Raw genomic sequence first — 15,992 nt, 5'->3', positions numbered from 1 at the left:
TTTTCCTTTTCTTGGGAGAGTGTGTGTGATCAGCACAGGGCCAATCAACTCTGTCCAGACAGAAGGTTAAGGGTTATGCAGCCTCATAAGACAGTCAGGGGATAATGAAAACTCCTACAAGCTGTAAGCAGTGCTCAGCTGGACACTGATAGAAGTCACAAGACTGCTATATACTGCTGAGAAAAGGTATTTAGCAGTTTATATTTAATAACATAATTGCATTTCCATGTTCTGTGTACTGAGTGAGACCAGATATAGTGAATGCAGGGTCCTGGATTTAGTAACACTTTAAGTCTAGGGGTAGAGGAACAAGCTGTAAAATGAACCTGTTTGTTGCTCTGGCAGGCTTTGAACGCTCACCTCTTGGCTGTGAGCAGGTTTTTACTGTCCTTATGTACAATGCAGGGCTATTGGTCCGGCATTATTCATGATGACATCAGCATGTGACTGCCGGTTAAAGCACCTTTTTAACCACCTCCCGCCTGCCATATAAGGAAATCACGGGCAGGCGGTGGCTCTCTTGTTCTGGGAGGACAGCATATGACGTCCTCCCACTCCCGGGGGCGCGCGGGCACGGTGTTTGGTGGTGCGCTGTTTCCCTGGGACACAGTGGATCACCGATCGCAGTAAAGAGCCGATGACACAGGCTCTATCATGTGATCAGCTGTGTCCAAACACAGCTGATCGCATGTAAATAAGAAATGCTGGTTATCGACAGTCCTCTCCTCATGCTGAAAATGCATGAGGAAAGGAGAGCCGGTAAGCGGAAGGGGATATCTACACTGAGCAGGGCCCTCGACCCCCTCGTGTTTTGTTTTGTTACTATATTGTCTCATGTTCTGTCCCCCACTATAATGTACAGCGCTGAGCAAACCTTTTAGCGCTATATAAATACTGTATAATAATAATCATCAGGGCCATGATGATCAGTGTAGCCCCATCAGTGCTGCCTTTCAGTGCCCATAATTCCCACCTGTCAGTTCCCATCAATGCCACATACCAGTGCACATCAATGCCCATATCAGGGCCCATCAGAGCTGCCTTTCAGTGCCAGGCAATGCTGCCTATCAGTGCCACTCATTGCCCATTAGTGCCACCTATCAGTGCTGCCTATCAGTGCCATATATGAGTGCTGCCTTTCAGTGCCCACCAGTGATGCCTGCCAGTGCCTCCTCATCAGTGCCCATCACTACAGCCTCATTAGCGCACATCGTTGAGGGATAAATATTACTTATTTACAAAATTGTGTAACAGAAACTAAGAAAAAATTATTTTTTACTTTTCAAAATTCCCAGTCTTTTTTAGTTTGTTTAGCAATAAATAAAAACCCCAGTGGTGATTAAATACCACCGAAAGAAAGCTCTATCTGTCTCAAAAAAATAACATTTTGTGCAGTGTTGCATGACCGCGCAATTGTCATTCAAAGTACGACAGCGCTGAAAGCTGAAAATTGGCCTGGGCAGGAAGGGGGTAAAAGTGCCCGGTAGGCAAGTGGTTAAAAGAAGTTTCAGGGGATTTGTTGCACAGCATGCAGGACGCCTGATAGAAGTATAAGCCAAGTATTGCAACTTATTACTTGACTCCCAAGACCAGTGGTCTCCAAACTGCGGCCCTGGGGCCAGATGTGGCCCTTTGCTTGCCTTTATATTGCCCTTGGGGTACTCCCACTGATACAAAACACTGTTCTGCCAACTGACACCAACAAATGGGCACCATTTCTCCCACTGACAGCAATAATGGGGCTCTGTTCCTCCCAATGATAGGGCACTATTCCTCTCCCTAATGCCAAATCTGGCAATGTTTACTGCCAATGATGCCAATAAATTATCCACTCCCACTGGCCACAGGTCGGCCCCCCTAAAGTTTGAAAGACAATAAACTGACCCTTTGTTTAGAAAGTTTGAAGACCCCTGTCCTAGATCTAACAAGCATTTAACTGTTGAAGTGCAGGCAGGCCCCACTGCAAGGGTGTCTTTTGTGGTTCAACTTTAAGCCCTTGTTCACATATCTGTGGTCCGTGTTTTATGCGGGCACAATAGCCCATTCATTTGAATGGACTCCCCTTCCCCCGGGACACGCAGGGAAAAAGTCCCTGCACTTCTTCTGAAAACGCAGCCCTCACTGGAACCTCTGTTCCCAATACGGTTGCGATTTCCAGTGCGGGCGGCGTGCCATTAGGATCAATGGCTTTCACCCATGGGTCTGCATTCCTCTGTGCGGGTGGTGCGGCTGCATGGATTTATGTGCAGATCCGAAGCGGCACCACCCACACATATGTGAACCTAGCCTAACAACAGTTTAAAAGCCTCCAAATGAAACCTGGCTTATGCTGTACATTATTTATTTCAGGTACTTATATAGCACTGTCAATTTATGCAGCACTTTACATATATATTGTACATTCACATCAGTCCCTAACCCTCAAGGGGTGTACAATCAAAGGTCCCTAAATTACATCCATGCACATACTATGGCCAATTTAGACAAGATCCAATTAACCTACCAGCATGTCTTTGGAGTGTGGGAGGAAAACGGAGTACCCGAAGGAAACCCACGCAGTCACAGGGAGAACATAGAAACTCTAGGCAGGTGGTGCCGTACATTATTTTAATATTCCGAGTTTTGTAGGTAGGACATTTTTTCATGTTTTCTGTAAATGTAACAAAAAGCTGTTTCATATAAGAACTTATATCCTTGCTGTACATATCCTTTCATTCGTTTTTTAAAGGTCACGCATAGCTTGTTGGAATGCACGCAGCTTTGTATTAAGTATTTGAAGTAGTTTTATCATTGGATCTGTGGCACTAGGAAGATAGATTCTTGAAGTGCAAATAACCAGTGATGCCGCAAGTGCGGGACTGAGATTGGTCTAACGTGACACGCTGTCAGTCCTTTTGGCACGTATGAACTAGGACAGAAAAGCACTAAAAGTGTATATTACATAAGAAGGAAATAATTGCATAACCTCTGAGGGTTAATGGTAATTATCTTTTATTGCAAGCTTCTTATGTTGCTTTAAAATAAAAATATGCATATCCCCTAGCTACATATTCTCGAATGAAAGGGAACGATGACTCACTGTCTACTGTTAAATCCTAATTGTAAATGTATAATTGAATTTCTGCTGTTAACTTTCTTTGGTGATTTAATTTATTAGCTTATTTTTGTGTGGCTTGATTTTAACCTGTTCATTGGCTAATGGAGCTTGTTGTGGTGATCCTCGTTTTTGGCCATGGTACAAAAGGCGCAAATTTATAACTGCCACCAAGCACAAATCAGCTGTTTTTATTCTGGCAAAATTGTGTAATAAATTGACAAGATTGCTGTAAAAAATAACTTGTGAAAAAAGGATTCTAGCCTGCAATTGCTGTCCTCCTTCCGAAAATGTTAGTTTCCTGACTTTCAAGCTAAGCCTCTGGCTTCAGTACTTTCTAAGCATTCACTTTCAAACCATCCCTTAAAGTGTTACTAAACCCACAGCAGTAAAATCTGTCTGTATATGCAGTAAGCATGCTTGTCATATTCACTGTGGAACCTAAGGGGTTAATCCTCTTCATTATATAAAAAGGCCATTTGGTCCTGTTTTCTCTGCCCTTTCTTTTGTTCAAATGTCCACCTGATAAGACAGACTGAACCCGTAGTCACATACGCATGCTCAGTTTGGTGTTAGAGGGTCAAGGGTTTCGCATCCTCCTAGAGCAGAAATAAATCTCCTCCTGCAAGCTTTAACCAGTGTTGTGCTGGACACTAATAGAAGTCACAAGACTGCTCAAACTGCTGATGATAAAAGGTATTTAGCAGTTTATATTTACTAAAAAAAATAGCATTTCCATGTTCTGTTTACTGTGGGAGACCAGATATAGTGAATGCAGGGTGCTTGGTTTAGTAACACTTTAAAGTGGTTTTAAAGTCTGAGTGTTTTTTTTTTTTTACCTTAATGCACTCCCTGCGTTAAGGACAAAAAAACCACTCCACTAACCAGGGCTTTTGTTTCTCAGATAATAGGTGCAGGAACTCCCACTTTCCGAGTCACCCCTTGTCTCCGTCCCCTACTGTCAGCACCTGTGGTAGTGATCCCTTGTAGATAGTAAACTTGGGGTTCCCCAGGGTGCAGAGTCTAAGCCCTAGCCTGCTTTTTCACCAGAGCTCCTGATGGTGGGGATGGACTTGCAGCAATCTGGGACCAGGTCGCGGCCCCCGGGTACACCCAGCTGAGGATGTGAAGACCATTCGCGGGAGCAGAGTGCAATGGGAGGAGACCAACAGAAATCCGATAGACTAGCTGAGGTCAGGACGGGCAGAAAACAAGCACAGTCAGAGAACGAAGATGGGGTCGGTACATGAGTAGTCAAATGCAGAATACAGGAGAGAGCAACACACAGGAGCTCAGACAACTAGGAAGTTGCTCAGGCAAAGTGGCCTAGACTGAGCATGTCTTATATAGATAGGCAAACAAGGAGGCGGGCCAGGAAGCGATGGAAGGGAAGGAAATAAAACCCAGAGAACAGCAGACGACGCCCATAGATGAGCACAGACAAACCACACATGTGAAAGGGATCAGGAACAACACTGCAGCAAGGAGGTGACAACACACAAACAAGAAACTGCAGGCTAACTTGTGACACCTACTCACTTCCGAGCACTGTTTCTGGGTTCCACCCCCTACCCACCTCCCAGTGCCACCCCTTTCAGAGAATATATTCAGTCACCTGTATGGAATTTGTTAACGATAACAAGAAAAGCAATCAAATAGACCCCCAGCAACAATAGATCCACCCACAACAGTAGACCCCAGCAACAGCGGCTCCCCAGCAAGTGTACCCCCCCCAGCAACAACTGATCACTTGTAACAAAATACCCCCCAGCAACAATAGTCCTATGGCAGCAGCAATAGATCTCCCCGTAGCCAGCAACAATAGACCCCTCTGTCAACAGTAGATCCCTCCCAGCAACAGTTGACCCCAACAGCAACAACAAATACCCCACCAGCAATAGGTCTCCCCAGCAAATGTAGCCCCCCAAAAAAATAGATCCTTCTGAGACAATAGACCCCCAGCAGCCAGCATCAATAGATCCTCCAACTCATCCCAGCACCCATTGCCGTTAGATACATTCAGTGCTGGAGGTGCTAGAACTGTGTTTTCCCATGTTCCTGCTGAAAAAAAGCCCTGCCACTAACTATTCCCCTCAAACGCTTACCTAAGTCCTCTCTCGATTCAGCGATGTGCCTGTCTGCAGCCCTGTTCTCTTCTTGACTCACAGAGACTTAGGAAGGAGCAGGAGCCAATGGTCAGTCAAATCTTGTGAGGAGGAAGCAGGGGGCGTGGCCGAGCAATGCTGTGTGTGTCTGTGGACACACATAGCTTAGAACAGAAGTTGGGCTTAGGAAACGAGTTGATAACCTGTGAAATTCCATGTCCAGCGCCTCTCTATCACTACCTTTTTTGTTTGTTTGTTTTTTTTTCTTTTGTCATGCGACTCCCACCAGGCTTTTCCCTGTTGTGCACACCAGGGCTATTGGTGGGTCTAAAGTAATGTCGCTACTGGGCTAGGGACTTCTTGCTTGAGCCCTGATTGGTAGCTATAGGCAGCAACTTCATTTTTATGCTTCTTTTCCTTTTTCTAGTTTTAAATTCATAAGATCCAAAGAAAAAGAGAGGGTTATACCCTCAGTGTAAAGGGACTTCAAAGGCTGGGGAATACATCGAAAAAAATTAATACACGTATTTACATATCAACTTGCATAAAAACCATACAAATACATGGCTGATAAATGTCGACATTTTCTGCAGTTTTATAGCTGCTTCATCAGGGACACCACGGGATTGTCACAACATCAATTGAAAACTTTAATAGCCGATCCTGGAAAGATGTTATAAAAGAAGTCTGAGTAGGCTCTCCCCACACAAGTTGAGCGTGAGGAGGAGCAAGCTGGACACTGGGCCAGATAGAGGGGAGGAAGAACAACAGAACACGGCCAGCCCGTACACTTCCAGCCAAGATGGCAACCAAGAAAGATAAAAGCCAAAGGAGCAAGGGGTCCTCCTTCAGATCCAGGAACCAGCATGGGCAAGTAGTCATAAAATAGTTAGGAGATAAAGGTGGCCATTGGGCCTGCTTTTGACGATGCTAAATAGCTAGCAGTGTCTGATTTCAGCATTTTTATGTCGTACACCTAGAAAAACACATGCTGTAAAATAAATGAGTGGTAAAAAAGTGTCATATGTCATTATCTCCATGTTTGTACTGGGTCAGCGACTAAGCCTGGGTTCACATATGTTGCGGGCCTGGTTTGCAGTGCGATTTGTAAAAGAGTCTGATGCAATTTTGTTCAGTGGTTAAGGTGGGATTCCAATGCAAATTGTTCACGTGTATCCAAATGTACATATTCGCCAGCACACATGGATCTCCAATATGGTCCAAAAAAGGTTTTAATTGCAAAAGATCACATCACTAAAAGTGCAGTGTTTCAGAGCCATGCAGGACCCCTTCGTCAGGCATGTGATGAACAAAAACCTTTTTGGACCATATTGGAGATCCATGGTGTGCTGGGGAATATGTACGTTTGTCTATGATGTTTCCAGTCCCAGCTGGTAGTTGCTACAGCATCCACCATTGATGAGCCATACATCCAGGAATGAGCACGAGGAAAATATAGGTAACAATTACTAAAGTGTATGACATTGGAAATCGCACTGAGACTACACACACATATGTGATCCAGCTTCATAGCAAAGGATTTTGATTGACATGTCATCGGTTCAAAACACATCAAATTCATATATATTTGACCCAGGTCTAAGACAGCACTGGAGAAAAAGCATCAGAATGACAGCCAAGAAACAAACTTTTTCAAAAACAAGGTCAGCAATGGAGGCCTCTTTTAATCTCTCATGATAGAAACCTTTTAATGAATCAACTCTATTGTTTGCAAATGGAGGATACAATAAGAATTGTGTTAACAGAATGACACCAGATAGGAAGCCATTGCTTTCCCAAAAAAAAACAAAAATTGTGGTTATTCCACAATGCTTTTGGGACGATGTTCTATACTTGAGGTCAGGGCTGATATTTAATACTCTGTCTGGGCTGCTGGAATCAAGGCTGCTGTTAGAAACCACAGGGCTCCATACAACCAACCTGACAGGGCCCCCTTAAAAAAAAAAACAACACAGTTTACTATGCTTCAGTTATGATTGAACACAGTGATTGATCAGTACCGATCACACATGTGTTTATTCATGAAACGAAGGGGCTGTTTAATGTGACATATTTATCGGACCCTTCCCCCACTCTCCATCCTGAAGGATCCTATTGTGTGCTTGGAGCTGTAGGTGGGAAGGAGAGGAGGGAAGCCGGCTGTGGGGGCCCAGGCAGCTGGGTGAATCAGATGTGCACAGGGAGGGTGATTGGCATGGTGGGTGGGGAACAATTACCGGAACTGATTCCCTGTATGGCTCTTTCTGCAGCAGCTAAAGACCAGCGGGAGGGAGAGGAGAAGAATCCAGCTTTCAGATGCTGCAGAGAAAGCCATACAGAGCATCAGTTCCACTAATAGTCCCCCCACCGTGCCCATCACCCTCCCTGCCCACATCCGATTCACCCAGGTGCCTGGGCCCCCCTGCTGGCCTGGGCCCCGTACAAGAGGACTGATGGTAGCCCCTTATCCATGGCCCTTGCTGGAATAGAACTAAAATGTCAGTTAGCTAAGATTTTACTTGTTCATGTAGTCCTGACCACACTGTACATGGTGTGTGAAAGTTGTTGAGCATCTGTTATCAGTACAGGTACCAGGATATGATCAGCCCTATGGCCTGACACCACTGTTCTAACATTGAGAGTACAGTAAATAATAAAAATGTAACTTATCCTTACGAGGAAAGGCTGTGTAATTAGAACAGTTCAGGAGTGGAGATTTAGTTTGTTATAGGATTAAATCTTTTCTTTTTCATGTAAATTTTAGTTTTGCTACTTTTTTCCAATGGAAATAAGTAGTCATTGACAGAAGAAGAGAAGATGAGATGTGAATGGGATGAATGACTTTGCCATTGGCGGTATTTGTAAAATGGCAAGAGAACACATGGCTAATTAGGATGGCTGCCAGCTGATGAATGTTAGAATTTAGGAAATATAGAAATCGTTTCAATGGAAAAGATCCCATAATTATATAATCATTTTATTATCATATTATCTAAACAGAAAATCTTTAAGCACAGTATGCATGAAAATTGCAGTAACGCCTAATAATAAGATAAATAATCTGATTATTATCTGATTATAATCTGATAAATAATAATGATAAATATTAATGATAAAGAAAAATAATCGTATTAGTTGCTATGAACCATCTACCACCCAAAACGCACTCTCCGCTCCTCACAAAACCTCCTACTCTCCAGTTCCCTGGTCTCCTCCTCCCATGCCCGCCTCCAGGACTTCTCCAGGGCTTCCCCAATCCTCTGGAACTCACTACCCCAATCCATCAGACTGTCACCGACCCTCCTCACCTTTAGGCGCACCCTGAAAACCCATCTCTTCAGAGAAGCCTACCCTGCCCTCACATAACTGCTGATCGCCTCCGCTCTCCCCACCACTCTTTTCCCTACAGCTATATCCTCCTGTACCACTCTCCCCTCCCTCCTAGATTGTAAGCTCCAAGGGGCAGGGCCCTCGAACCCCTCATGTATTTTATTGTATTGTTACTGTACTGTCTCATGTATTGTCTCCCATTGTAATGTACAGCGCTGAGCAAACTGTTGGCGCTATATAAATACTGTGTAATAATAATGAACAATTACACTTCCTGTTTTTTTTTTTAAGAGATTCTTGACTTTCAACATTACAATACTTCAAAGTGCAGCATTATCAAATAATAAAAAGTGCAATAAAAAATTTACATCAAAACAGTATAAGTATTCTTATGGTGATTACTTATTAGCTAATAACGAAAAAAAAAACCTAAAACAATTTCTTAGGGTTTTTGCATGAACAGGAAGTAGAGTTATGGTTAGTAGCATTCAGTATGATTCCAGTTGTCTTATCTCACTATGAAGCCCATTTTGTATAATAAATTGTGACCAGGGATGAAGAAAATTAGGAGTTTTTGCTTTGTTGCAAATTTTGACAAAGACCGGAAAATTTCAGTGGTTTTCACCACTTTGACAAAAAAAGCATTGGCGCTGATAGAAATAGGGAAATAAAGGTGGTGCTTAGGATGATATGGACTTTAAATGGCTTCTGAATACAACGGAAGCTCATTTCAAATATCCTAAACCTATTCTTGGCTAAAAAAAATGCTAACTCCCAATAATAACCTTATAACTAACACTAATGACTGTTTTATCAACAAAACCACGTATCAACATGTCAAACTAAACCCATCTGATTTAGAGCTCGTTCACACTGGAAGAATGCCAGTCACCGCTAGGACAATAGAAAAAAAAATGTTTTCTATGTGCCCCATTTACACTGCAATGCAGCCTGTAGGTGCTGTGCAGTGAGCTGCAATAAAATGCAGACATGCTCTTCAGAAGTGTACCAGGTCCCTCACCATTTGTGAAATGACTATTAAATTCTCTGACTAGGTGGTATTTGACTCCTGAAAATTACTGGCACTGTAAGAATGCCAGTCACCGCTAGGACAACAGATAAAAATAGTTTTCTATGTGCCCCATTCACACTGCAACGCAGCCTGGAGGTGCGAGCTTCAATAAAATGCAGACATGCTCTTCAGAAGTGTACCAGGTCCCTCACCATTTGTGAAACTGCTATTAAATTCTCTGACAAGGCAGTATTTGACTCCTGAAAAGTGTATGCTATCTTCCCAACAGTCCCCCCTACATGTTTCTGTGGGGGGGGTGCCCAGTTCCTGGAACATTCCGGGACATCTGTTGGACCTGTGAGAGAGCATAGTGTCTGGCAAAAAATACAATCATTTTCTACTAATATTGTGGGTAGCCCTATTTCATTGACTATGGCTAATGGCCTGCTGTTTGCCCCCCCCCCCCGAGTTATTCATGCAAAAAATGTATTCACGCAATTTGTGTCATGGTTCAGTGGATGAGAGCACTTAATTGGAAGGCCCTGGACATACCTTTGTCGTAGATCAAATCCAGGATAGAGTCAATAATGCATATGGAAAGTATTTTCCATATTTTGCACCACTCTAGAACCCATATTGACAAAAAACAGGACCCATGGTCTGATCATAAATGCCTGCTTTCTTAAGTCGCTAATTTTCTCCCTTTTATGATATGGTGCAGAGATTTAATGGGTTGGTCGCTATACAATTTGAACACACTATATCTGCATGTATGCTAATTTGGTCAACTTTGTTGAAATTTTGGAGTTCTTATTATATTCTTGTCATCTCACATATACAGTAAACTGATATACACTCACCAGCCACTATATTAAGTACACATGTTCTATTGCTTTGTAACACAAATTGCTAATCAGCCAATCACATGGCAGCAACTCAATGCATTTAGGCATCTAGATGTGGTGAAGACGACTTGCTGAAGTTCAAATCACGCATCAGAAGAAAGGGGATTTAAGTGACTATGAACATGGCATGATACATAGTCAGACAGTCTGGTCTGAGTATTTAAAAAACTGCTGATCCACTGGAATTTTCACACACTCCGCTGACAGCTGAAACATGAATGAATGAATGTTTCACTACTACAATACTGCATGACTTAGTAATATAACTAATGGGGTATTTTAGTAACTGAGTGGTATCCTACTGCATACTCAAATGCGGTAAGATACCGCTTCGTAAATTGTCCCTGTTCGAAGTTCACAGTCAAACCTTTGGTAGATTTGAATGTTCGACCATGAACCGAACAGGAGGGTGTTCAGCTCATCACAATTGGCCACTAAATGTTTTATACACTCTGCAATCCAAGGACAGACTCCAGGAGCACTCACAGCAATAAAACTGAACTCCAGAATTGTGAAAATATAAATACCAGTGGGATTTCCCCGCACTACAGAGTTTAAATGCTTTTATTTCGAGGGGTGTCAGAAGAGGCTGCATTACTTATTGAACTCCCTACTCCGGCTGGCTTCAGTGGTGTCCTCTTCTCCCTGACTTTCTGGACTGTGGGCGGTCCATCTGCATTATCGTATGTGGAGGACCATAGTAAGGAGTGCCTTAGAGAGGCAGCAGAGCTTGATCGGTCTCATGGATGGAGAGATGCCCTGCTGGAGTGAAGAATAAGGTAACTATTGGTCCATATAGCTGTACCCCATAGGCTAAACAAGCATTTAACCCATACTGTGTGGAGACCTTGACTTTGAAATTGCTTCTTTTCCAGCACAGAGTGGAAGTTCAGGCTCTAACTAAGCCTAAAACTGCTCGAACCCTTTCTTCTAACTCCTATTCTAACTACCTTGTAGAAAGAAGATGCTTATACTTACCTATTCTGAGGGTGCTTTGGTCCGATCATGTGATGTCTCCAGTGGCCAGATTCAGGGGAGAGGAAAGAGCGCCAAAAAACGGATGGAATTCCCAGGCAGTGAGGTCAACTATAGGCTTACTATGGGGCATCCGTTGTTGGCTGTCCCTCCTCTTCCCTAACTGTTGCTTGGAGCCAATCACGTGACAGGAGCACCCTCAGAATAACTAATTATAGGAATCTTCCTTCTTTAAGGTTGTTAGTATAGGTGTTCGAGTGAGGTGGGAACAATTTTGGGTTTAGTTAGAGCATGGAACTCCACTTTGATCTCTCTTTATTTTACCATAGTTTTGCAAAGGCAAGGCTAAAATGCTACAATAAAGAGAGATCAGTGCTGAAGTCTGTCCTTGGATTGCATACTTGGATTACAATTTTGCAAATGAGCACCAAAATTCATACCCATGGACTGATACAGCAAGGTAAAATAGTATATGTATCATTCTACATCTCCAAGGGCTGAAATGTAAGTGCGACAAACTTTCTAATAAAGGTTCATACACACAGTAAATGAGGAATTCCAGAGGACAGAATGTTGTTATTTGCAAGAAAGCTCATGGTCTGCCTAATGCTACTTTTGTTTTTTTCCAATACCTAAGTATTTGTGGCACTATGGTTAGTAGTATGTTTTCTTTGTAATTTAGAAAGCAGGGATTTGAATTGTTTATGATGCCAAAGGTTCTAAATGAAGTTTTTCATTTCTTTCCTCTCCTGTGGCTGCCAACAGAAGCATGGTTTTCAAGTTAAGCCTAGCAATCTGCAGAAAATACAGCAGACTGCACAAATATTGTGTGCCATCAAGGCAGTTTCAACACACACGTGAGAGCTCAGAAGCAGAGTTTGAAAAAGCCTTGCATCTACCAGTAATGGTTAACGAAGTCATCAGCTGCTTGTGCCCAAAAGAAGGACAGGTCAGTCATTTTCTTTTTTTACCCAAAATACTTATTGTTTTTTCTTATTCGGGTTTTGTCAGATTTTGATTAAACATGGGTCCCTTCTTTAGACCTCCCAAGGAGAGATCCCATCTGCCCCCCCCAATAAGCAGCAACCTATGTTTCTTCTGTCACCTTGACAGACTAAAGTTCTACTTTAGCCAAAATGTTTTATTTTGTTTTGGATCATTCGGGGAGAGGTTACAGCCTCCGTCAGGTTTTCACTGCCTAGTTGTGCAAGGAAGGAAGTACCAAACGCAGATCGTATGAAGTCAGATTTTATTTTATTCAGACTCTTATATATAAAAATCCAATGTGTTTCGGGGACTAAAAGGGCCCCCTTCAACAGGGCTTATTAGTGTTGAACAAAACATTTACTGGACTAGTGCAATTGGATGGATTCTGAGGGGTAATTAGTCTGATTGCTTCAGATGCCTGTTAACCCAAACCATACTCAAACAAAGAGCTGACCTTTGGCCACCAGTCCTGAGAAAGTTGCCTAGGGATAGTTGTCCCTTTACATTGCTTAAGACTATGGGCACCTACTACTGTAAGAGATCTAGCGCCCCACACCTTTCAAGTTTTCATAGCTGTCTGTGTCCCTATTGGGTGAGGTTTTTCCTTGCTTCTTATCAGAACAAGAAGTGATGGGGAATCTCTTCAATAAGGATACTGTCAGGGATAAGGAATGCAGGCTTTCTGCAGCAGGGATGGCCAGATCTGCATAGCTGCACTCAGGAAACCAAAAACCAGACTGTGTATGCTCAAGTAAGATTTATTTGCAGTGAAAAAAAATCAATCCAAAAAAAAAACACTAAGCAAAAAAAACAGCAACCATGAAGATATAAGTGAACAAATAAACCAAGTGACAAAATACCCAACAAGCATTCTAACTAACAGCCTACTAGCAAGATAACTATATAGAAAATGGGGGACACAGATCAACAGGGTGAAACTGAAGGTGTAAGAAACAGTCAAGAAGGGGGAACCAAGACTAGGATCAGGAACAATGGGAGCTGGTACAAGGCAGCAGGGTACATGATATAGATACAAGGCAAGAGTAGGCTCAGGGAGAAATAAAGCTCAGAATCAATAGCAAGCAGTATCTAGCTAGCAGGGCAAAACGATGAAGCACAAAAGGAATAGTAGAGGAGGAACTAAATACCCTTCCAGCAGCCAACATCAGGAGCAGAGTAATTACTGAGATCTGCTGGCTGCTTAGAAACACCAGCTAGTGTACACCAGAACTGCCACCTTCCACTCTGGGAACCACAGTGCCACCAACAGGTGATCCAGATACTGACAAAAACACATCTTTAGTGAGGAAGGATTAGAATGTCTGAAAATGTTACTGCTGTCTTGTGCATTCCTGTTCCAGTGTAAACCACACCTATGTTTCTTGTAAAAACAAAAAATATAATTGGAGTTATGCTTTATGTTAGTCATGTAGTGATACTGTGCCATTCTCTTTCACATTTTTCTCATAGGATTGTATCCTGCAACTTTAAATGCAGTCTGTTGCTATCAGTTTTCTTTAACTGGTATATGACCTTAATAAAAAAAAAAAAGATAAACGTATAGATAAAGGTTATTGAGAAAAAAAAATGCTTAATGCCCTAAAATATATATTTTTAAGTATAGATAAAAGTAATTGAAACTTTTGATAGTTAACGTTTAAAGCCCCAGTTGAAGTTTCAATGTAAATCAGCTAACTACATTCTATATATATCAAAGCAAATGATGTGAAAAGCCTTGCAGCTAGTTTTCTTTAGAAAGCAGCCACTGCCTGAGTAGAAAAGCCTGTCCCTTGTCATCATGTTGCAGAGATGGACTCCTGCACTATGTGTGGAAGCAGTGATCTCTCTGCCGAGGTCCAACCCCCCCCACTGAGCTTGACCTATAATTCTGCACCTGGCAAAGCTCATGCTCCATGCCTATTAGTGAGTTATTAGTCTGACTCAATTTTGTGTTTTGCCTGAAGAAGCAGCTCAGTGTTATCCTATGTGTCCATGCAAATTAGGACGATTAGACGCATACTTTAAGCTCAGCGTTTAGAGGCAGAAAAAAAACCCCTTCTAGCTTGCGTTTGTGATTGGAGTTTTCTGGCAGAAAATAATGCTAAGTACTCCTAAACACGCCTAAACATTGCGCAAAACGCTCTATATGAACTTTTTTTCCCGCCAGGGGAACTGGTGTTGTTTTTAAGTTCAGTGTGCATGGAACCTCAAACATTCCTGCTGCATCAAATCATCAATTCAGTTGCTGAAACAAAGTATTGTGGAATTTTTAAAGGATAAGTTCACCTTTTGGAACATAATACATGCTCAGCCCATATTTAGGCTCCTGCTCTCAGTGTGCTAGCGGGCAAGGGATTTTCTCCCTGCACCCACTGTCACAATTCAAAAACAGTGAGGCTGTGCAGGGCTCCACCCACACAGCATGTCATTAGTTTACAGATTCCTGTGAATGGATGAAATGCAAGTCCCGTCAACTATTGCGGCAGAAGGTCTGTAGTTCTGAATGAACTGCTAGGGCACTGATCAGCACTCTCATAGTTCATTTACAAGCCCTGCAGCTTTGAAGCTGACGGACCATATTAAAGTATGGGCTGAAATCTACAGGGCTTGTCTGCAGAAGCCTGAGACTGCACCCCTGCTCCACTGATCATGGGTGCAATGCTTTTCAGGGTTCTGCAGGAAAAAAATAACAAATGCAAATTTTTTTCCTGACAAAAATGTATGCTTTTATAATTTTTTTCTAAAAAGTGAAGCCATCCATAAAGTAGACCTAGTCAAAAAATGACTTTAGATTAGGACCATGGGCCCCCTTTGTGTTAGGCAAATACTTACTTTTCAGCTGGTAAAGGCCAAAGACAGATTCCATACTAGCTGACATATAATTATTTTAGCAGTGGACTGGGGGGAAGCTTAGAACATGGACAGGCCCATACACTAGGGAAGGTACAGTGAACTTCAAAGAGAAGTAAGACGTTATAATCATAATAAAAAAATGGATGTAGCATTGGTCCCATGCTGTATCTGTCCTCCACTTCTAAGATTAAGAACTGAGCGATTAATGGCTGCTGATTGCTCAGATCTCCGTTTTCAGTCAGCAGATTGACGGTGACTGTCAGTCACAAGCTCTGTGCTTTGCCTATTCAGCACTCACTAGAGCGTCGGGCTGTGGAAGGGGCGGGAGTATCTGGGTCATGCTCTCAGCGGAAAGCTGAGAGGCTGAGTCAGCTGCCAGTCAGGCTTTTTGGTGTGTCCTGACTATATGGTTGCATCTTTCTAGAGGCTGGACCTGCTTATGGCATCAGCCAACAGTGGGCTTTAGCCAACTATCGGCTGTAAACATGTCACAGGAGTGCAGAACTAGCTGTACTCCTGTAATCCATAGTAGAAGTAGATCCAAAAAAAGTTTTGGCCAATTTTTTGCACTTTAGGTACCCATAGAAATGGCTGCTTTTGGAGGCATTTATATTTCTGTCTGTTTTTCTTCCTGTGTCCCCATTGCAGAGATTTCCTTTTTTTTGTTGGGTTACAGGGACAAAGACTGGTGGGAAAATTTTTGTATTTAGAAAGAGGTTCATAAAAAGGTT

General features: G+C 42.6%; 1 protein-coding gene across 1 annotated transcript in view; it reads left to right on the top strand.

Moving 5' to 3' along the window:
* METTL15 (methyltransferase 15, mitochondrial 12S rRNA N4-cytidine) overlaps positions 1-15,992 on the top strand; it is a 325,568-nt gene that overhangs the window by 28,087 nt on the left and 281,489 nt on the right. The window contains exon 2 of the mRNA XM_089662425.1: positions 12,187-12,370. Coding sequence (XP_089518551.1) covers positions 12,191-12,370 — 180 coding nt within the window. The 5' untranslated portion in view covers positions 12,187-12,190. The remainder of the gene's footprint in view (positions 1-12,186; positions 12,371-15,992) is intronic.

Source organism: Staurois parvus, unplaced genomic scaffold (assembly GCF_062004578.1).
Source record: "Staurois parvus isolate SC_StPar_1 unplaced genomic scaffold, SC_StPar_1.0 ptg001472l, whole genome shotgun sequence".
NCBI lineage: Eukaryota > Metazoa > Chordata > Amphibia > Anura > Ranidae > Staurois > Staurois parvus.
The sequence above is the reverse complement of the archived record's forward strand: the minus strand, read 5'-3'. Positions and strand labels throughout refer to the sequence as shown.